Source organism: Adiantum capillus-veneris, chromosome 11, assembly GCF_014529385.1.
Source record: "Adiantum capillus-veneris isolate H3 chromosome 11, ASM1452938v2, whole genome shotgun sequence".
NCBI lineage: Eukaryota > Viridiplantae > Streptophyta > Polypodiopsida > Polypodiales > Pteridaceae > Adiantum > Adiantum capillus-veneris.
In genome coordinates this window covers 27,703,507-27,726,097 of record NC_140941.1, presented here as the reverse complement: position 1 = coordinate 27,726,097, position 22,591 = coordinate 27,703,507, and the positions used below count along the sequence as shown (strand labels likewise).

The window sequence follows — 22,591 nt, the reverse complement described above, 5'->3', positions numbered from 1 at the left end:
TTCTAGTCATAAATATGCATGTGCACATCTGATTCATGTAACGCTATGACAAACAAATTACTTATAAAAGACTCCAAAACCCACCTTAAATCGAGAGCCCAATAGATCCTAGATTCAGGCTTCCACCTGTATTTCTGGAACTCACCCATGCTATTATGAGGCAGCCCCTAGCTGATGCCCATTTAGGTGCCAAATCAGTTCACACAAGCGAAGTAGCCATAAGTTTTGAAATGTTTCATGTGAAAGTAGGATTGGCACACTAGTCTCTATGCCACATGGTCTTACACACTGCTGGAAAAACTGCCAATGATGGTGCACGTGTGAGGAGGGTTGCCCCCTTAGTGGGGTATCAGGCAAACGAACAAGATGAGGAAGAAGGGGCAGGTATCTATACAGGGCAGATGATCAACAACCCCCCCCCCCCCCCCCCCCCCCCCCCACAAAACAAAAAAAAGAAGAAAAAACTCACTACTCAACACTCAGAAAAAAAGGATACAGAGGAGAACATTGCAGCTTGAGTTTGCCCGCCCTGTCTCTCCCAAAGGGCACAACCTCTGATAACTAGAGATCGATTAAGAGAACCCTCAAATGGGCTGGGTAACTAGGTACCAATTGCATGGCTGAAAAATGACTCCAGTGAGATGAAGAAAACCTCTGAATGCCATACAAAGTGGGTAGCTAGCCGAGGACAACAAACGAGCCATAGAGTGTAAAACAGCAAGAGATGGCCTCAGCAATTCTAATTCTGCGTTGGATTTAACGGTTTTTGTATTTATTTTCCTTGGCATAAAAACAATGATATTTTGAAGCTCTCATTCCGTGTCTCTGTTTTTTTGTTTAGATTGATGATGTAAAAAAGGAGGTTGCAGCACTAGCAAGATGCTGTAGAGATGATGTGCTGGTTGTAATATCCCCTTATCGTGTTTGCCCATTAGGTGCACACATAGATCATCAGGTATGCTGGCAGCAACTGTCATTTGCACAAAATGTCAAGATACATGACTTGACAGGTTCTTGAACTATATTGCCCTGGTCTCTCTTTCTTCCTGTTGAACTTTGGACTTTGGTTGCTGTTGGGGTCATGAACTATATTGCCCTGTTCTCTCTTTCTTCCTGTTGAACTTTGAACTTTAGTTGCCGTTGGAGTCTTGAACTATATTGCCTTGTTCTCTCTTTCTTCTTGTTGAATTTTACTTCTGCTTACTGGCTTACTTTATGAGATGACCTTCTTCAATTCCGTAGAAAAGGATTTCCTCGTTTCTATGTCAAAACATTCTAAGTCATGTTAGATCTTCTTTTGTCTTTTTGGCTGACTTGTTCCAAACTATTTTGTCTAGGGTGTCTCCGATCTTTTCTTTTTCCCCTTGAAAAGATCCTTCCATTAGTTAAAAAACTGCCCTACAAACTGCCCCTGCTAGAGAGGGCTTCATCAGTATGTGGGGAGACTCTCCCAATGAAAAACAAGATATGTACAATCATGTTGAAAATAGGGTTGCAGGAAACACACACAACTTGGAGAAGAAGAAGCTCAAGGCACACAACAAAGAGTAGTATTACTTAATGTGCAATGGAAAAGATAAGTTAGCCTTAGAGTGATGGGCGTATATACAATGCATGGGGGAAAATATCTCCTAGTGAGGGGAAAAATGCCCCGGCGGTCCTAAGTGTGTTCACACACATCACCACCACATGTATATGGTAACAAATCCCCATTGGGAGTGATGTAGTGAACAAGAGCTGACACATAATGTAAAGGGAAGTGCCATGCCCTGAGTGCATGATCAATCCTCAAAGGGGACTCGGGAGTAAGCCCAAAGCTTTGCGAACTTCTCACGAGGCAATGCCTTTGTGAATAGGTCTGCAAGGTTGTCCTGTATTGGCACATAAGCCAAGATGATCTCTCTTGCTGAGTCTGTCCTTGACATAGTGGTAATGCACCTCAATGTGCTTTGTTCGAGCATGAAAAACTGGGTTCCTCGCAACTACCAATGCGCTCTTAAGTGTCAGTGTAGATGATGTTGGCAGTGTCCTGTCCAACACCCAAATCAGCCATAAGGCAGTGTCCTGTCCAACACCCGGAACGTGGAACGCAGAACGGGAGGCTTAAAAAACACCCAAATAATGCTATTTTTAGCGTTATGTGTTTGAATACAAGTAGTACTAGAGTCCTTTGACTCTAATACCCAAAAAAAAACACGATTCGTAGATCATTCAACCTTATTATGACTTGATTGGGATGTGTGGCGCTGCGGCCATGGATAATGGTACGTACACAACATTGAACAAACACAATGCTCATACATAATAACACATGTAATTACAGATTAGAGCTCTCAAATAATTGCAAGAGTAGAAGTCGAGATAACACTTTTCGCTTAATTTTGGCTAACAAGGCCTTCCAAGGCGCTACAAAAAAACCAAAGGTGACATATACCATAATGAGACTACAAGGGGGCCAAACCAGTGACCACAATACTAAAAGACTAAAGGTGAAAAATACCATAAAGATGCTACAAAGAGGGCAAGCAGCCATACAAAAAGGTAAGGATAATGGAAGTCCTAAAGTCACAACTCTCGAGTCTCAAGACTCAAGATTCACGAGCCACTAGCCTGACAAGCCTCCCAATTCGTAGTAGCCGGCTGTACATCATGCACATCCTCCCATTCCTCATCATGTCTCGACACTCGAAAAAAGTGTGCCCTCGTTCTCTCTCTCTCTCTCTCTCTCCAGTGTTTTTGGCGCGCGTGGCTCACACTCTTCCGTTGCTCACTCTCACAATTTCACCATTGAAGAAAGTAGTAACAATGTTTGATTGATGTACATCCATTTAAAATGAGCTGCCGATGTACATAGAAAACACATAGTAGTCATACGACAAGTGCAAGCAAAAGTCTCTTCATAATCTATGCCTTTTTGCTGTGCATAACCCTTTGCAACAAGTCGAGCCTTATAGCAATCAATCTCACTATCCGGCTTACATTTCAACTTGTAAACCCACTTCGTACCAATGGCCTTTTTGCTAGAAGGCAAATCACATAAAGTCCATGTTTCTTTTTCTATAAGTGCATCATATTCTTGTTGTATGGCAGCCATCCAATTTTCTGAATTTTGTGCTTCATCAAAAGATAGAGGTTCCTCCACATCACTTAAACTAGAAACAGCCAAAGCATAGCAATCTGATGTATAAGATGCATGTTGAGAACCTGAACAAGTACGACTAGACATAGGTGTTAAAGTTTAGGCATCTCAAGTGAACTGCCCAATGTGATCCCATTATTTAGTTTGGCTTTTAGGTATTTATTTTACTTATTTGTCAACTTTGTTGCAAGAACGGGAAACGTCAATAGTTAGAAACATGAGGAAACGGCTACACCAAATCCAAGGAAACGTCGGGGTTAGAATGAGTTTCTAGTAATGCATATTTGTCTCTGAAATGTAAATTATTCAGACTTATTAAATAACTTATTAATTTCTTGAATGAATATGACAAATTGGACAATTTGAAGACCAATGTGGGTGAGGTTTTGAACAAATAGAAAGCAACAACACCCAACCTTTACAGGCTAGTAGGACAAAGTGCACACTAGTGTCTCTGGGTAGGCTATTTATCTCTCTCTCTCTCTCTCTCTCTCTCTCTCTCTCTCTCTCTCTCCCCCCTCGTCGCATAGATCCTTAAGGTCTTTTGGGATAGTTTCCTACGACGTTCAAATTTTCTTCTTCTTCTTCTTCCCCAATTCTTGACGCTCAGCCCGTATGTAGTATCGCCCAAGCCTTTCGCGTAGGTTCAGCCCGCTTGTGGTATCAAGGGAGCCACGCACGCAAAGGTAGTCGAGCCAGGAACGCGTCCAGGGCAAGCCAGCAACATGTGTAAACTTTAATGGATTACGGATGATATATTGCATACTCGAGAGTATGTGCTGGTTCTTTTTTACTTAGCTTCGTTGCTTAATTTGACCCAAATTAAAGCCACGTGGCTTAAAAAAATTTACCTTAAAATTGGAGGCCGTTTCTTGAGTGTTCCCTAAGGTCGGAAATGTTCGAATTGCAGGGAAACGTGGAAACGACGTTTCCTCTTCCTCTTCTCACGTTTCCTGCAACACAGTTTGTAAGTTTTGGGTAGGGCAATTTACTGGGCTTGCTATATAAGCAACCCTTTGCCTCCATTGTATACACATTCAGTTATTCATTGCCAAGGTTGATTGGTTCAGGAGATTCTCTCTCTCTCTCTCTCTCTCTCTCCCCCCCCTTGGTCTCTACGCTTCCACATCGTCGACTTTGACATGGTATCAGAGTGGGCGTGATCCATGACCTTGAGCGAGCAAGGCGGCCCGGAGGAGAAGAGGATCGGCGGCTTGCGGTTGGAGATGTGCTAGTAGCAAAAAGCTAGCGTTTTCACCAACTTGAGCGGCTACCTACTCTGGGCGTCTCTGGGCGTGAGCAATGAGCGTTTCAAAACGCTGTCAAGAAAAACTGTTCTCTGCATCGTGGTCCACTGCTGCCTTTTGAAAACGCAGTCGCCATTCCGTGCCATACCACCTCAACATTTTGAAATGCCCTGTCACAAACCGGTGGCGTGGCATGGTTGGCAGTACACACACCCAGACAGTCCCGGAATTCCGTTGTCTTGCTGACGTGGCATCACCGTACGGACCCCCGCGAATTGCGGTGCAGATTGCAACGGAAAACGCGCTGGCCGTACGGAACTACTGACGTGGCAAAAGCTTGCGGAAGTTCCAGCTTTTGGCTACGCAAATTCTTAGGCCATGCTTGAGAGAGAGAGTTTTTGAGAATGCTTTTAATTGGCAGCTTTTGGGGCTCTGCTTTTGGCATCCCTTCTAATGAATAAATAAGTGGGTAGGGCTCCCACTTTGCAGAGCATCTTGACGTAGAGTCTGAGAGTGAGACCCTCCCACTCCCGTGTACTTTGAGTTGCAGATTAATACAAAAAGAAATACCGAAAGGGGCGTCAGTCTTTGGGGCCAATATCTCTAGGCACGGAACTCCGTCGGGCCGTGTCGAATCAATTGTGAACTGTTGTTAAGTGAATTCGTGTCGTGTTGCTGTAGAATCTTGACTTGGAGTGTCCAAGTCTGTTATAGTGGTATCAGAGCACGGCCGATCTCTCTTCTACCGGGAAATCCGATCCTTCTTCTAGTGACACTTATGGATTCAGACAAAGATCAGTCGACGTTCTCTGCATCTGGAGATGCGGGAAGAGATCACGAAGAAGATTCACGCGAGGAGTACGGCCCGCCTTGGCCTACTCAGGCGGAGATTGAAGAGATGGAGCGTCGACGATTGATTGACGATGCAACAAAGATGATGATAAATTTTGCGAAGGACCCGAAATTTGCAAAATTTATGACCCAGACCTCCTTCGAGGAGGTGCACTCACAGTGGCGGCAAACCACAGAACCACCCCTCAAACCGGCACTCAAGAAACCTCCTAGATGTTTACAAAGCAAGGATTAGAAGAGGTGGTTGATACATGGATTTCTCAGCTTTTTGACGCGCAGAACAAAGCTAAAAAGCATGACAAAAAGCAGAAGAAAGGAACTGACTTCCCGGGTTATTTGGGTCGTCAATCTGCTTTTGCCTTGGCAAGAAAGTAGAAAAAGCATGTTAGATTTGAAGGAGTACCCAATTCTTCTTCTTCTTCTAGCTCTTTTGACTCGAGCGAAGAAGACAGAAAAGGGAAAAAGCGAAGCAAAATGTCACGTGACACATCCAACCCTATGTTGCTAAATTGGCTTTATCTGACAGAAAAATAATTCTAAATGAATTATTGGATTTATAAGTGAGAGGGTTTTCTCGCTTGGAACACCAAGAAACTAATTCTAAATGAATTATTGGAATTTTAAGTGAGGGGTTTTCTCACTAGAGACATCCGAGTACAGAGTATTCCTAGTGCGTCATTCAAAGTAATGACGGGAGCACTGTGAACGGGAATATCTGTAAGGCCACCAAGAACGGGTACTTCTGATGCGTCACATCGGATGGGTGACAGGGAGCATCGGGAAGAAGTATCCGACCATCCGGGAACAGACATCTTTGATGCGTCATAGGATGGGTGACATAGAGCATCGTGAAGGGGATTGTACCGTAAGTTCGGTAGGAAAGGACTAGGTGATGGGTATTCCTGATGCGTCACAAGGTGGGTGACGGGTGCATCAGAAAGGGGATATCCATAGTCGAGAGGAAATCCGAATTAGAAAGAGGAATACGCGTAAAGATGCAAGCACAAGAATAAGATGGGTTCTGAGAAGCTTTTCTTAAAAAGCGGAATATTTTAACGAGTTTTTCGGGAAGAGCAGACGCTTTCCCGCGAGGAATCTATGTTTGCATTGCATTCGTGCATGTGGTTGCATCCAGGGACGCCTGGGAAGTGTTGTGAAAGCATTGATTTTAACTTATAAGGTTTTATTGAGTTTTTGGGCAGGTTCATACCAATTTTAAAAATATGCCGGCCGTCCACTTAATAAGTGGGCAGCCACTTAGAAAATAAAGCAACAAAACCAGCCAGCGAATTCTCTCTCCCTATTTCGGGTAGAACAGAAAAAAAAAAGAAAAAAAAATTGAAAAAAAGAAAAAAAAACGGCCGCGATCTCTCCGCGAGCAGCTATTCGTGCCGTGGTGAAGGAGCTATAAAAGCACCACATGCCCTCACTGAAGGGAGGTTGCCAGCGCTAGCAAGAGAAGACTTTGCCGCCAGAAGACGCGAGAGATCGCGAGACTATGATGCACGGAAGTCGCTTTTCTCGCGCAAGAGCGATAGGTACCTATTGTGGATTCACTATACGAATTGTTGTCGTGTGTTTGCGTGTGTGTTTGCAGGTACTTCATCGCGAAGGAGAAGCGAGAAGGCTTCGGCCTACGCTTGGGAATTCCGGAAACGGAATGTGGAAATTGTCTGCGGAGTCTCAACTCCGAGTACAAACAGAAAAAGGATTGAGAGCTTGTCTCTCGGATTTCCCTTACGGGAAGGAACGACCATCGAGTCATAGATTTAGAATGGAGGGGTTTTCTCCGGTTCTTGTGCTTGTAAAAAGATTCTCCCTAATAAAGAATACTCTTTAGGGGGGGGACCAGCCCATCTTCTGGTCCCCAGTACTGTGTCGATCTTCTCTCTCTCTCTGTATTTATTTCTCTCTATATCCTTTGGCTTCAATATTAAGTGATAAATTCTATTTATCCGAGTATATTTTATATTGTTATGCGCGCCCGTTTGTGACACCCTATGTGTCCGTGGACAAGCTATAGCACGACAAGGGTTCAGTCAGTCCAATCAGTCTAGATTAGAAGTGATCTGGCACTTTTGTGAGTCTATTCGTAGACCGTGCATGCCCAGTCACTTAGGGTAGGTGCATATCCTCTGGTTGCACACAGCATGATCATAAGCATTTCCATCAGAATCCATCAGAATCCTTCAGGGGAATTTTCCAGTGCATTTAGCCTATTTTCCCTACTTTTGACATTTTTCACTTATGATTTTTAAGTGACTTTTGTTGGAAAGTAGACAGGGCAAATTGAGTAAGTTTGTATATAAGAAAACTAGAGCTAGCACTTTCTGGCAGAAGAGGCAACAGGAGCCAAGCTTAGCAGGCAACTTCTCCTTGGTGGACTTCCCTCCAAGCAAGACACAACCCTAGCGTTTTGCATCATCGCCAGCAGATCCTCTCATCCCTAGCGTTTTTGCAAAGTTTCATCGCCGGCAAAACTGCAAACATCAGCGTTTTCAGCCCTTGTCGTCGGCAACAGAAACATCATACCTAGCGTTTTTGGAGCTTCAGCACCTAGCGTTTCTGGAGATCCTCAACTAGCGTTTTTGCATCAGATCTTCACCGATACCAACCCCAGCACCTAGCGTATTTGGTCATAGCAAGCTTCAGCCCTAAAGAGTAGCAGATTCAGCCCGGAAGGGCCATCAGTTTTCACCCTTAAGAACCTCAGTTTTCAGCCCTAAATCTGCAGAATTTCAGCGACAAAGACCTACAGAAACAGCCCCCAAAATCAGCGTTTTTGGACTAGCGGCATATTTCAGCCCATAGCGTTTTTGGACAGCAGATAAAAGATTGCAGATTTCAGCCCTAGTGTCGGCCTCGTCATCCCCGTCGTCATCGTCGACATAGCCTAGACTTGCATCAGTCCCATGCATTCACTTAGTGCAATCATAAGTAGACCACTCTCGCCATAGAGAGTGGGGCCTTCAGAGGAGGGTTTTACGTCTCTGGTGTCGTATTCTCTTCTCTCTCTATCTCTTAGTCTCATACACTTGCACGCACAATGTCCATTCACTTTGCACTCTCTCATTAAGAACGGAAGGCTCTCCCTTCCATAAGAACAAAAGGAACCTTGAGCACAGTTTGGAGCACTCATCTTGAGCAAAGTTCAACATTCATTCCGTTGCACCTTACATTGGTATCAGAACATTGGTAGTGTTCTGTATCACTCAAGGAAAGAACCATAAGAATCACAAGAATTTTTTTTGCTTGTTGAGGTGGCACGAACCCAAGTTCGCTTGGGCGTGTCGATTCCTTTTCGTGTTTTTGAAGAGTGACAGGAATCCCAGGGAAGAAGGGCTTGTCCAGCCTCCCCTTGTGCCTCTTTTCACTCATTGAGAGCGGACCGTGCACTTAGCGGCCGGCCAATCGACGTGAGGTGGGAAAAAGCAACCTTGGTGTGAGCGCAAGGCCGCCAAGGGGTGCGCCCGCGGAGAAGAGCAAAACCCGCGTGAAGAGAATATCCTTCTCAAACACAGATTGCAAGCAAAAGAAAACCGTCAAGAACCTCAAGAACCTCAAGACCCGCAAGAACCCAAGTTCCTTGTGAACTTAAGAACCCAAGACCCCAAGAACCCACAAGAACCCATGACTTCAGTGGATGGTCATCATTTGAAGCGGAACGGATACTTCGCTTGGAGGTGATGAGCATGAGAGAGGCGAAGAAGAATTTTCCCCACCAGGAGGTTTTTCCGACCCTCCCCCTTCCCCATCTACGTCAAGGATTGCGCTAACTTCTATGGAGGAGTTGGATCAGTTGTTTCTGGAAAGAAAGTTAGAACGCGAAGAAAGCGAAGTAGAAAGAAAGACCTACAAAGAAGAAATGGCAGCCATAGAGCGTCAGTACGACTTGGAAGAAAAAGAAAGTCAAGCAAGATTTGATCGCGAGAACAAAGCAAGAATGCAAGAGATGTTGCGACTCTTTTCTCAATTGCAGGCACAGATGCACGAGATTCAAGAAAAGGAGACTCTCTCAGTCCTCTTCTCCAAAGCATGACACAGGATTTGCATGATTGTGAGAAGCATGATGAATTGAATGATAATGATAAGCATGATGATTTGGATGACAATGACAAGCATGATAATTTGCATGATCAAGATGTGATTTCTCACAAGCATGATGAGTTGCATGAAGATGATGTGATTGTTCACAAGGATGATGTGTTAGTGGATGCTTTTTCTAGCGAAGCTAACCTCGTTGTAGATTCGATCAATCATGAAGAACCGATCTTGGCTCTTGAGCCTACGTCCAAAGAACCCTCACAGGAAGTATTATGTGTTCGCATGATTAGTCAGCACTCATTGAACGAGGGTTTCATTCGTGATTGTTTCCTGTATTTTAGTCAGCGTCTTTATGTGATCCCTTTTCCTAGGCATGACATATTGTACGTTGAGCACGTTTCACTCATGAATGAGCACGAATGTATACGGATTTTTCATGAAAAGATGAAATGTTTGCATTTAAGGAAGTCACATTCCATGACTCTTCCTTGGCACGACACATTTGTAGACAGAGCATATGAGAGTATGAGCACCAAGCATGAGCATTTCCGTTGTGAATTGCCACAGTTGATTGATTTAGATCAGAAAGACAAGATTCGATCTCATTGTTTGCGTGTGTGTGGTGAACGGTTTGGCACTCCGTCTCTTTGTTCATCTACATTGCATGCACAGTCTTTGAGGAAGACAAGATTTTTTCGACTCACTTTACATGGAATGGGTATGTTCATGTTTTTGTGTTGGAAATGGTTTCAGAAATTTTCAGCCATGGAGATTCTTGAAGAAGCAAGAAGCAGGCATCTAGACGAAGTTGAAGCATCGAAGGAGCCACAGAAGACTTTGTGTCGCTTTCGGTGCGGCCCAAAGAAGCAAGCGTTGCAGACCTTTATGAAGTTCAAGTACCGCATGACCCACACATTAGAGTGGGCCGGCGAAGAGTCCCTTTTAGGATTCCGGATGCTATTGGCGATCTCCCTCGACGCCATACAGCTCGGTACCAGTACCTCACTTTGAAAAGGAGGGGATGTCACACGACACATCCAACCCTATGTGTCCATGGACAAGCTACAGCACGACAAGGGTTCAGTCAGTCCAGTCAATCTAGATTAGAAGAGATCTGGCACTTTTGTGAGTCTATTCGTAGACCGTGCATGCCCAGTCACTTAGTGTAGGTGCATATCCTTTGGTTGCACACAGCATGATCATAAGCATTCCCATCAGAATCCTTCAGGGGAATTTTCAAGTGCATTTAGCCTATTTTCCCTATTTTGACATTTTTCACTTATTATTTTTAAGTGGCTTTTGTTGGAAAGTAGGTAGGGCAAATTGAGTAAGTTTGTATATAAGCAAACCAGAGCTAGCACTTTCTGGCAGAAGAGGCAACAGGAGCCAAGCTCAACAGGCAACTTCTCAACAAGACCCCTTGGTGGATTTCCCTCCAAGCAAGACTCAGCCCTAGCTTTTTGCATCATCGCCAGCAGATCCTCTCATCCCTAGCGTTTTTGCAAAGTTCCATCGCCGGCAAAACTGCAAACATCAGCGTTTTCAGCCCTTATCGTCGGCAACAGAAACATCATACCTAGCGTTTTTGGAGATCCTCAGCTAGCGTTTTCGCATCAGATCTTCACCGATACCAACCCTAGCACCTAGTGTATTTGGTCATAGCAAGCTTCAGCCCTAAAGAGTAGCAGATTCAGCACGGAAGCACCAACAGTTTTCAGCCTTAAGAACCTCAGTTTTCAGCCCTAAATCTGTAGAGTTTCAACGACAAAGACCTATAGAAACAGCCCCCAAAATCAGCGTTTTTGGACTAGCCGCAGATTTCAGCCCATAGCGTTTTTGGACAGCAGATAAAAGATTGCAGATTTCAGCCCTAGTGTCGGCCTCGTCATCCCCGTCGTCATCGTCGACATAGCCTAGACTTGCATGAGTCCCATGCATTCACTTTGTGCAATCATAAGTAGACCACTCTCGCCATAGAGAGTGGGGCCTTCGGAGGAGGGTTTTACGTCTCCGGTGTCGTATTCTCTTCTCTCTCTATCTCTCAGTCTCATACACTTGCACGCACAATGTCCATTCACTTTGTTTGTGATCATAGCACTCTCTCATTAAGAACGGAAGGCTCTCCCTTCCATAAGAACAAAAGGAACCTTGAGCACAGTTCGGAGCACTCATCTTGAGCAAAGTTCAACATTCATTCCGTTGCACCTTACACAAAAAGCAAAGCTTCGGAAAGGGCAAGAAAAAGGCAAAGAAGTCTAAATCTCGCCTAGTTGTTGAGAGCTCTACAGAGGACTCGTCTTTGAATAGTTCGGACTCCGATGACAACAGATTTTATGCACGAAAGAAGAATTTTAATTAAGCCAACCAGTATGACTTTCTGGAAGATAAAAACAAGAAAGTCCGAGAGTTTAAAGAAGGTGGACAGTCAATTAAAATTTGACACGTTTTCTGTATTTCGAGATGCTTCGAAGGCTTTGGCCTTCATACAGCAGTTTGACATAGCTTTCTCTGGAGGGCGTTACTCAGAGCACTCCAAGATTCGGAGGGCTACCTCTTACTTCAAGGGAAATGCTCAAACTTGGTGGCCCATGCTTCTATTGAACAAGAAAGCGCTAGTTAAATGACTGAAATTTAAAAGGCTTTTTATTTCTTCTTGGTTGACTCGGGAGTACGAACGTGACATACGAACTGCTTGGAACCATCTTCGGATGACCAAGAAATATTCATTGGACGCATATTGCGAGAGATTCTGGAGCTCTTTTCTACCAGCCTCTTCATTTAAGAAGATCTCGTTCAAAGAACAGATTGAGTGGTTTACCTTGGGACTTCTTACAGAGATCCGAGATCACTGCTTAGAGCAAAAGTCAGATTCCATTCAGGAACTGATGAGTCATGTGAAACGGGGTTTTGTCATTCATTCAAGCAGTTTGACTTACCCCACAGATGAAATCATGACGCAAAGGACCGAATGGAGTTCGAACAATGAAAATAGAAAGAAGAAGAGCAACCCAAAAAAGAAAGAAAAGGATGCACGACTCAAGCTCACTCTTCGAGAGAGAGTGTAAGGTGCAGCGGAATGAATGTTGAACTTTGCTCAAGATGAGTGCTCCGAACTGTGCTCTCAAGGTTCCTTTTGTTCTTATGGAAGGGAGAGCCTTCTGTTCTTAATGAGAGTGTGCAATTGACACAAACAAAGTGAATGAAAACTGTGCGTGAAGGTGCATGAGACTAAGAGATAGAGAAGAGAATACGACACCAGACGTAAAACCCTCCTCCAAGGGCCCCACTCTCGATGGCGAGAGTGGTCTACTATCGATTGCACAATCTGGTACAAGATTCTGATGTAAATCTAATGGCTATGTCCATGGCGACGAAGTGGACGACAAAGACGAGACTATGGCTGAAACTGCATGCTTTGAATCTGCAACTGCTTGCTTCAAATCGGGGCTGATCTGCTGCTGCGTATTGTATGCCAAAAACGCTGTTTTTGCTGGTCCTTTAAACCGCGGCAAACCCTTGCTGAAACGCTGCTAAGCTGGTGCAAAAACGCTAGATTGATGGCTGATTTTACCTGCTGAAATCTGTCCCTAAAACGCTGTCCTTTCTACTGCTGCAACCCTACTTACTGGCTGATGCAATGATGTCAAAAACGCTGAGTAAAGGCTGCTGAAAATCGCTGAATGCTGTGGTTTAAAAACGCTACTGGCTGACTGCTGTAGACGCTATCTGGAAGGCTTGGCAAACGCTGAAATTCTGTCCCCTTTTACTGGCTGATACTCCTGCTGAAATCGCCAAGGCATAAGGCTGAAAAACGCTGATGTTGCTCACCAAAAACGTTGACGCTTGTGGAGAGGAAACGCCAGGTTGAGTGTTCTTGTTCTGCTGAGAGTCGTCGGCCTGTTGAGCAATGCTCCTGTTGCCTCATCTGCCAAATAGTGCTAGCCTAGGTTTGCTCATATATTATCTTACCCAAATTGCCCTACTCAGTTCCCAATAAAAGTCACTTAAAATAATAAGTGAAAAATGTCAAAATAGGGAAAATAGGTTTAATGCACTAGAAAATTTCCCTGATGGATTCTGATGGGAATGCTTATGATCATGCTGTGTGCAACCGGAGGATATGCATCTAATCTAAGTGACTTGTCATGCACGGTCTGTGAACAGACTCTCAAAAGTGCAAGATCACTTCCTATTCTAGACTGACTTGACAGAACTGAACCCTGGTCATGCTGTAGCTTGTCCACGGACACATAGGGTTGGATGTGTCACGTGACATCCCCTCCTTTTCAAAGTGAGGTACTGGTACCGAACTGTATGGCGTCAAGGGAGATCGCCAGTAGCATCCGGAATCTTGGAAGGGACTCTTTGCCGGCCCACTCTGATGTGTGGGTCGTGCGGTACTTGAATTTCATAAAGGTCTGCAATGCTTGCTTCTTTGGGCCGCGCCGAAAGCGACACAAAGTCTTCTGTGGCTCCTTCGATGCTTCAACTTCGTCTAGAGTCATGCTTCTTTCTTCTTCAAGAATCTCCATGGGTGAAAATTCCTTAAACCACTTCCAACACAAAAACATGAACATACCTATTCCGTGTAAAGTGACTGGAAAAAATCTCGTCTTCCTCAAAGATTGTGCATGCAATGTAGATGAACAAAGAGACGGAGTGCCAAACCGTTCACCACACACACGCAAACAATGAGATTGAATCTTTCTCTTCTGATCTAAAGCAATGTGGCAATTCACAATGGAAATGCCAATGCTTGGTGCTCATACTTTCATGCGCTCTTTCTACAACTGTCTCGTGCCAAGGAAGAGACATGAAATGTGACTTCCTTGGGTACAAACATTTCATCTTTTCATGAATCATCTGTATACATCTGTGCTCATTCATGAGTGAATCATGCTCAACGTACAATATGTCATGCCTAGGAAAAGGGATCACATAAAGACGCTGACTAAAATACAGGAAACGATCACGAATGAAACACTCGTACAATGCGTGCTGACTAATTATGCGATCACATAATACTTCCTATAAGGGTTCTTTGGACCTAGGCTCAAGAGGCACTCCTTCGTGATGAGAGAGTCCATACCGGGAGCAAAGCCAGAGACCTCGAGGGGAGATTTCTAACCTCTAGGCGGCTTTCTCAACAAGAGAGGGACTAATCGCATCATGCATACTGCCTGGGTCAAACAATATGACAAAACGTTGCCCCATTGTATAACCATAACATTTAATGAGAGACTCATCAATGGGAGGGTCATGAGAAACCTGGGGCACACTCGTGGTGTCATTTATTGCATTGACAAAGGAAGTGGGTTCTGTGGATTCTTTAGATTCATTAGAGTCAAACTTAGGACATGTTCTTTTTATGTGACTCTTAATGTGATAATGAAAACAACGACCTTCCTTAAAATAAGTGCTTTGCTCTTCCGACGTGATGTATCCTCGTAGAATTCCTTGTGCTACCTTTTCATATGGAGTGAGCTTAGGTTTAGCAATTGTGTTAGCTAGGTTCACTTTGGGAGTTCTTTTCTGAGAGACTATTGAAAGATTGGTTAGAAGAGTTATCGTTCTTACCATTCTTACCGCTTTTACCGTTCCGAGGGTTCTTCGAAGTCTGAGAGGTACCTGTCGAAGTCTTGTTTTCCTTAGGCTTTTCCTTGTTGCTTCATCTCCTGTGCGAGAGCAATCGCTACCGCCTTATTGAGATCGATTGGATCGAGCACCTCGACATCATACTTGATATACTCGTCCAATCCATAAAGGAATGCCTTTCTCTTTGCGCTCATCATCCGATTTGCGTAATTGGGTACCTAGCTGCAAAACACGATAAGAGAAAGACATACCTGGCATACCATTTTGCTTGAGAGCGCGCCAATCGTCCTTCTATCGTGCGAGGTATTGAGGTGGCATAAACCGCGCCTTGAGCTTGTTTTGGAGATCAACCAAATTGAAGGAAAGGGGCGTGAATTCATCGGCTTCCTCTAGGTGCACGGCTAACTGTGCCTCTTGCCACGCGTGGTACCAATTGATGGCATCACCAGCAAGGTACATAGCTGCGTCAAAACCTTGCTATTTCTTGTCTTCTTAGTTGTCGCAAAATAAGCATTAAATTGATGCAACCAAGAATGAATAACCCGTAGCATCCATCTTACCATCATACTTACTGAAAGTCAACTTCTCTGTGACTAGGTTGTTGGAGTCCGAATCGCGGCTTGCGCCACTTGAGGAACTACCAACATCTTTGGTTGGTTCGGACTTCGAGACAAGAACTTGTCGAACCAATTCTTGCATGCGTAGGTCTCTCTGAGCCTCACGATCGGCCTCCAAGGCCGCTCATCTTTCTTCGGCGTCCTCCTTTCTTTGTGCTTTTCTTTCTTTTCGTGCATCGCGCTCGTGTTCCAAAGTAATGCGAGTCGCTTCTTGTTGTGACAGCGCAAGGTGATTCACTTCTTGTTGTTGTGCCAGTGCAACTCGATTTGCTTCTTGTTGTTGTGCCATCATGTCCATCATCGATTTCACCAAAGCCTCCATAGGATTTGGTGCAATCCCTGGCGTAGATGGTGGGTCAGGAAAACCTCTATAGGATTTGGTGCAATCCCTGGCGTAGATGGCGGATCAGGAAAACCTCCATAGTGAGGAAATTCTTCTTCACCACTTTCATGCCCATCACCTCCATGCGAAGTATCCATTCCGCTTCGGGTGATGACCATGCACTGTGATCTTTGGTTCTTAAGTTTACGACGAACTTGGGTTCTTGTGGGTCTTGGGTTCTTGGGTTCTTGGGGGTCTTGGGTTTTGGAAGTTCTTAAGGTTCTTCTTTCGCTTGCAATCTGTGTTTGAGAAGGATCTTCTCTTCACCCGAGTTCTACTCTTTTCCGTGGGCGCACCCCTTGGCGGCCTTGCGCTCCAAGGTTGCATCCGTACGTACGTACTGTACGGTACAACCGTACGGTACGAATTTTTACGTACTGGTAGGTATTGTACGGCAAATTTTTACCTTTTTAAAAAATAGACTGCCTGGCGAAAAATCGACTCACAGGTCGGACAACGCTGAAATTTCGTAGGTAAGGGGGCACTTACCTTAGGGGTCTCAAGCATAAAAAATCAGCGATTGATAAAAATATCTCAGCGATCAGCCTTGCGTGCGTTTTGCAGACATCTGCGCAGTGCGTTTCAAATTTATAAGTTCAGAGCTCTCGAGTCTCACCTTGTGCAGACTCCAGAGTTTGTGCCCACTCTCTCCAAGGTATTCCTCTTCCCTCTCTCATGTTCTCTCGCGTGACTCTGCGTTCTTCTCGCGAGACTCTCCGTTCTACCAAGTTCTCAGTGCTCACGAGTCTTTCCATCCTCGAGCGACGCGACTTTTTGAATCTCATGAGTTTATGTTTTATGTACATTGCACAGGCTTCATCATGCCGCGCCATAGCAACGCTAACTGGTCACTCCACACAAACATTGTCCAAATTGTCAACACTCCTTCGCAGAAAGGGACAGGCACGCGTCAATGGCAATGCAAGTATTGTGGATTGATACGCACAAGCACGATCACCCGCGTCATCAGGCATCTGACAGGCAAAGAATGCACCAACAATTGTGGTCCTTGCCCAAATATATCACAGCAATTGAGAGACGAATTGATTGCAGAGCATTATCCAGGAGGGGCTCCTTCAGGATCTTCTGTGAGAGGGAGTCAAGTACACAGGATGTATTACATGATGCTTTAGTGGGGGAGTTGTCTGATACAGGCGTCGACGAAGGAGTGGATGCTGGTGGTTCTGGTTCAGGACAACCCTGAGGGCACGTGTGTCTGGACTCTGAGGATGCGGAGGATGTATTGCCTACTGTTACAAGTGAGGGACGCCCCCCAACAGGTCCAAGACAAACCACCATACCTTCTCGCATCGCAGCCCAATCTTGGGTAAAGGAGCGACAGAGGGTTGCAGAGATGGAAATAGCTCGTACTCTCATTGAATGCAACATTTCATTCAATGTATTGAGGACAGATCAGTGGAAGAGGATGGTGCGAGCCATTTCACAGGTTGGTCCAACAGAAGGGTGGAGTGGTTTGGATTATACGAAGATGCGGACCAATATGCTAGTTGAGCGAAAAGCCTTGATAGACAAGGCATTGGTCCTAGTGAAAGCAGGGTGGCAGCAGTTTGGATGCACTATTATCTCTGATGGTTAGAGTGACATCCGTAGGCGTCACATAATCAACATCCTTGTGTCCTCTTGCTTGGGTACTTACTTCTTGCGTGTAGTAGTTGCTGGAAAGGCTGGAGAAAAGATTACAGGGGAGTTCATATTCAAGCATATACGCCAAGCAATTCTTGATGTTGGAAAAGATAACGTTGTACAGGTTGTGACGGATAATGCTAGCAATTGCAAGGCTATGGGAGAGATGGTCGAGAGAGAGTTCAAGCGTATTGTGTGGACTCCATGTGCATCACACTGTCTTGATTTGGTGATGGAGGACATTGGCAAGTTGCCTTGGATGCAGCCCATTGTTGCAGATGCAACAAAGATCACCACATTCTTTCGAAAGAAGCACCAGGCGCTTGCCATCTTCAGGAGTCATAGCACATTGGACATGGTGAGACCTTCGAAGACCAGATTTGCCTATATGTATCTAGTCTTGCAGCGGCTCTTCAAGCTTAGGGATCCACTGCTTCAGACAGTAGTTGATCCAAAGTGGAGAAATATGCACAATTCCCAGGACGAGCGTACAAAGTATTTACAGAGAAAGGTACTTGATGAGTCTTTTTGGGCAGAGGTGCAGAGTCTCACAGTGGCTTTCCAGCCTGTATATGTTCTTCTACGTCTCACGGATATGGAGGGCTCTACCTTGGGGTTGGTCTTTCATCTTTTTCAGCAGATGAAGGACCGCATCACCGAATGCACAAAGTTATCTGAGGAGCGGTGAGCGTACTTATCTTTTTGAGACTTGTTTTTTGCTTTTTCAAGTATACTCTTGCATTGTTTAGATTTTAATCCTCTTTATCTGCGAATCGCATCACTTAATACTGAATTCTCTTGTTGCTTGCACAATCATCATTGCAGCCGAGCCGACATTTTAGGCATTGTAGAGAAACGGTGGACGTTTATGTGTCGTCCTATTCATGGGATGGCAGTATTGCTCCATCCTCTCTACAAGAAGCCTGAATTGTACACGGACACTGCCTTGTCCAAGCTACATTCAGATTATGTGGGCATTATGTTTGATGAGGAGGACCAGCTTCTTATTGATGCCGAGTTTTGTAGCTTCATGAATAACCTTGGGCCATCCTTCTCAAGAGCGGTTGCATTGAGAACGGAGATTACAAAGGTTCCTCTCACATGGTGGCAGACTCATGGCAGGAAAGGACTACCTAACCTTGCTCGTCTCGCTCTTTGAATTCTCTCTCAGGTAAGGGATCTTCACCTAGTACCATGGTCCTAGACTCCTAGTAGCCTACTTGCATGGATGATGGATTTACCCTTGGCTTTGCACTATAAATTATGCAGGATTGCTCAGCAGGTGCATGCGAGTGTAATTGGAGCGCTTATTCATTGATTCACACCAAGATCCGCAATCGCTTGAGTACTAGTCAGCTGGAGAAGCTAGTTTATTGCAGAGCCAACATGAGGCTTGTGCGGAGTTTTCACGCTTTGGGGACCCCAAAGCAGGTATGTCAAAAATTAGTGGTTTTTAATGCTAACTTTGTGGTGACTCATGACGTTTGTCAGTCTTGGGTCCAGACTCAAGTTATCTAACTTGCTCCTTTTATCAAAAAATAGGTGGATCTACGACCTTGAAGATGGTGGCAGATCCTACTACAGAGGAGATTAACACCCAGATTAGAGATGAGCAGGAGGACATCCTTCGAGAGCTCCATAAAGAGCTTGAGAGTGTGGATCGACGTGTCACCAGGTCTCGTGCCCGAGCACTTACTATTCCACTACAGCCTGGTACTCAAGATCCTCCTACTACCCGGCGGGAGCTCATTCGCAAGGGGAAGCTCCCTGTTCGCACTGATCGCAAGCGTGCGAATGAGGCCGTGCGTCTCATTGAGACTCAGAGTTCAGAGCAGGTTGCGGCAAATGATGAGGATGTGGAGCTACTTCAGCTTGATTCTCCAGTGGTTACAGTTGTTGCAGAGCCAGAGTATGATGATGAGGGCAATGTCTTGACAGATGGAGACATGCCCGATTCAGCATCATCATCATCTGCATCTGATGATGACTTTTGAGCAGTGATTTAGGGTGGTTTTGATGGATTTTGACTCATGACTTTTGACAGTAGATGCATTTTGCTGTGTTCCCATTTCTCTGTCTTTTTGATGGTAGAGTCTAGACCGGTCGCTCTCTATGATGTATCCATCTTTGTATGACTCTTGATGTTTTAAGTATTTTGATTTTGGAATCTAGAATCTGATATCATGTATGTACTATGTTGAAGTTTCAAGTTTTAACTTTTCGCAATCGTGACTTATGTTTAGTGCGATTGAAATTAAACTAAGCGATGTATTCTAAGAGTTAAGTACGGATAACATTTGAAGCAGTATGATGTATCTAATGGACATTGAAGCAGTATCTAATGGATGTTTCTATGTTTCTATGGATGTTACTAGTATGTATAGGCTGAAAAAGACTGAAGCCACTATTCTTTTTGTTGTTACAAATGTTACGTACCGATCCCGTACCTTAAAGGCCGATCCGTACAGAAGTACGTACCTTACGTACTGATTACGTACCGTACACTACGTACCTTTCCACCTTGTTGCGCTCACACCAAGGTTGCTTTTTCCCACCTCACGTCGATTGGCCGGCCGCAGTGCACGGTCCGCTCTCAATGAGTGAAAAGAGGCACAAGGGGAGGTTGGACAAGCCCTTCTTTCTTGGGATTCCTGTCACTCTTCAAAAACACGATTAGTAATCGACACGCCCAAGGAATTTTGGGTTACGTGCGACCTCAACAAGCAAAAAAAATTCTGTGGTTCTTTCCTTGAGTGATATAGAACACTACCAAAGCTGTGATACCAATGTAAGGTGCAGCGGAATGAATGTTGAACTTTGCTCAAGATGAGTGCTCCGAACTGTGCTCAAGGTTCCTTTTGTTCTTATGGAAGGGAGAGCCTTCCGTTCTTAATGAGAGAGTGCAATTGACACAAACAAAGTGAATGGACATTGTGCGTGAAGATGCATGAGACTGAGAGATAGAGAAGAGAATACGACGTTGTAAAACCCTCCTCCAAGGGCCCCACTCTCGATGGCGAGAGTGGTCTACTATCGATTGCACAATCTGGTACAAGATGCTGATGTAAATCTAATGGCTATGTCGATGGCGATGAAGTGGACGACGCAGACGAGACTATGCTGAAAACTGCATGCTTCGAATCTGCTACTGCTTGCTCCAAATCGGGGCTGATCTGCTGCTGCGTATTGTATGCCAAAAACGCTGTTTTTGCTGGTCCTTTAAACTGCGGCAAACCCTTGCTGAAATGCTGCTAAGCTGGTGCAAAAATGCTAGATTGATGGCTGATTTTACCTGCTGAAATCTGTCCCTAAAACACTGTCCTTTCTACTGCTGCAACCCTACTTGCTGGCTGATGCAATGATGTCAAAAACGCTGAGTAAAGGCTGCTGAAAATCGTTGAATGCTGTGGTTTAAAAACGCTAGTGGCTGATTGCTGTAGACGCTATCTGGAAGGCTTAGCAAACGCTGAAATTCTGCCCCCTTTTGCTGGCTGATACTCATGCTGAAATCGCCAAGGCATAAGGCTGAAAAACGCTGATGTTGCTCACCAAAAACGCTGATGCTTGTGGAGAGGAAACGCCAGGTTGAGTGTTCTTGTTCTTGTTGAGAGTCGGCCTGCTGAGCAATGCCCCTATTGCCTCATCTGCCAAATAGTGCTAGCCTAGGTTTGCTTATATATTGTCTTACCCAAATTGCCCTTCTCAGTTCCCAATAAAAGTCACTTAAAATAATAAGTGAAAAATGTCAAAAATAGGGAAAATAGGTTTAATGCACTAGAAAATTTCCTTGATGGATTCTGATGGGAATTCTTATGATCATGCTGTGTGCAACCGGAGGATATGCATCTAATCTAAGTGACTGGTCATGCACGGTCTGCGAACAGACTCACAAAAGTGCCAGATCACTTCCTATTCTAGACTGACTTGACGGAACTGAACCTTGGTCATGCTGTAGCTTGTCCACGGACGCATGGGGTTGGATGTGTCACGTGACGGAGAGCTCTCTACATCAAAGAGGGAAGTGCTTTGGATGCGGGGAAACGGGGCACATCTCCACGAAGTGCCTTAAAAGGGCACCGAAAGAAGAGAATGACAAGGATGAAGACATGCCTGAAGGTTCGAAAGCGGTTGAGGAACGTGGACAAAAAGACAAGATGAAAGCGGGACTGGTTTCAGATTGCATGTGTACTGACCCAAGCACGATTGATGAGAGTACAGAACTTTGCCGAGCTTGGCGCAAAGTGAAAGACCAAGAAGCCCTGATTTTCTTTGATGGAGGAGCCAAGGCAAACTTCATTACACCTGAATTGGCGGCGCAGCTCGAGATCACACCCGATCGGATGGGACCATTAGCAGAGGCAGTTCTAGCGGCACCCAGCAGGGACGTAGCCATTACACCTATCATTGGCAAACTTCGGCTGCATTGATAGGGGTATTTGGGGCACAAGGACTTCTACATAATGCCCTTGGAAGGTTGTGATGTCCTCCTGGGAATTCCCTGGTACCATAAGAACAACGCCGTGGTCGACTATCGGGCGAGAAAAGCGACTTTGACTACAGAGAAGGGCCGAACTATTGTACTAGATGTGAAACTTAAGGGCGAGTCTGTCCCTATTGTATCGGCTTTGGCCGTTTCCAAATTAATGAAATCCAGTCTGTTTGTTTACTCGATCTTTTTGAAAGAGTTGAATGATGAGAATAGGACAAATATGTCTGAACTTGATAAAGAACGCAAAGATTTTCTCCACACTCATGTTGATTGCTTTTCAGAGGGCCTGCCAAGCGAGTTACCACCCGCTCGTCCTTAGGATCATACCATTGATATGATACTTGGAAGCACACCACCGAACCGGCCACCTTACCGTGTGAGCCAAGCCCAGAACGAAGAAATTATGAACCACGTGAAAGACCTCTTGGAAAAGGGTCCTGTCCAGCCTAGTACTTCACCGTACTACTCTCCAGTGTTGTTGGGTTTGAAGAAAGACGGATCTTGGAGAATGTGCATCGATTATAGAGCTCTCAACAAAATCACCATCAAGAACAGATTTCTGATTCCTAGGATTGATGATAT

The 22,591-nt window shown here is 44.9% G+C and overlaps 1 protein-coding gene across 8 annotated transcripts in view; it reads left to right on the top strand.

The window, feature by feature from the left end:
• GALAK (galacturonic acid kinase) overlaps window positions 1-22,591 on the top strand; it is an 81,476-nt gene that overhangs the window by 1,399 nt on the left and 57,486 nt on the right. For 4 of the 8 annotated variants that reach the window (XM_086522934.1, XM_086522928.1, XM_086522930.1 and 1 more), the window contains exon 2: window positions 842-955. The exons of 3 other annotated variants lie outside the window; for them this stretch is intronic. In XM_086522934.1, coding sequence (XP_086379060.1) covers window positions 842-955 — 114 coding nt within the window. Of the gene's footprint in view, window positions 1-841; window positions 956-22,591 lie in introns of those variants that run through there. One more of the 8 variants, XM_086522935.1, reaches the window with a different exon arrangement.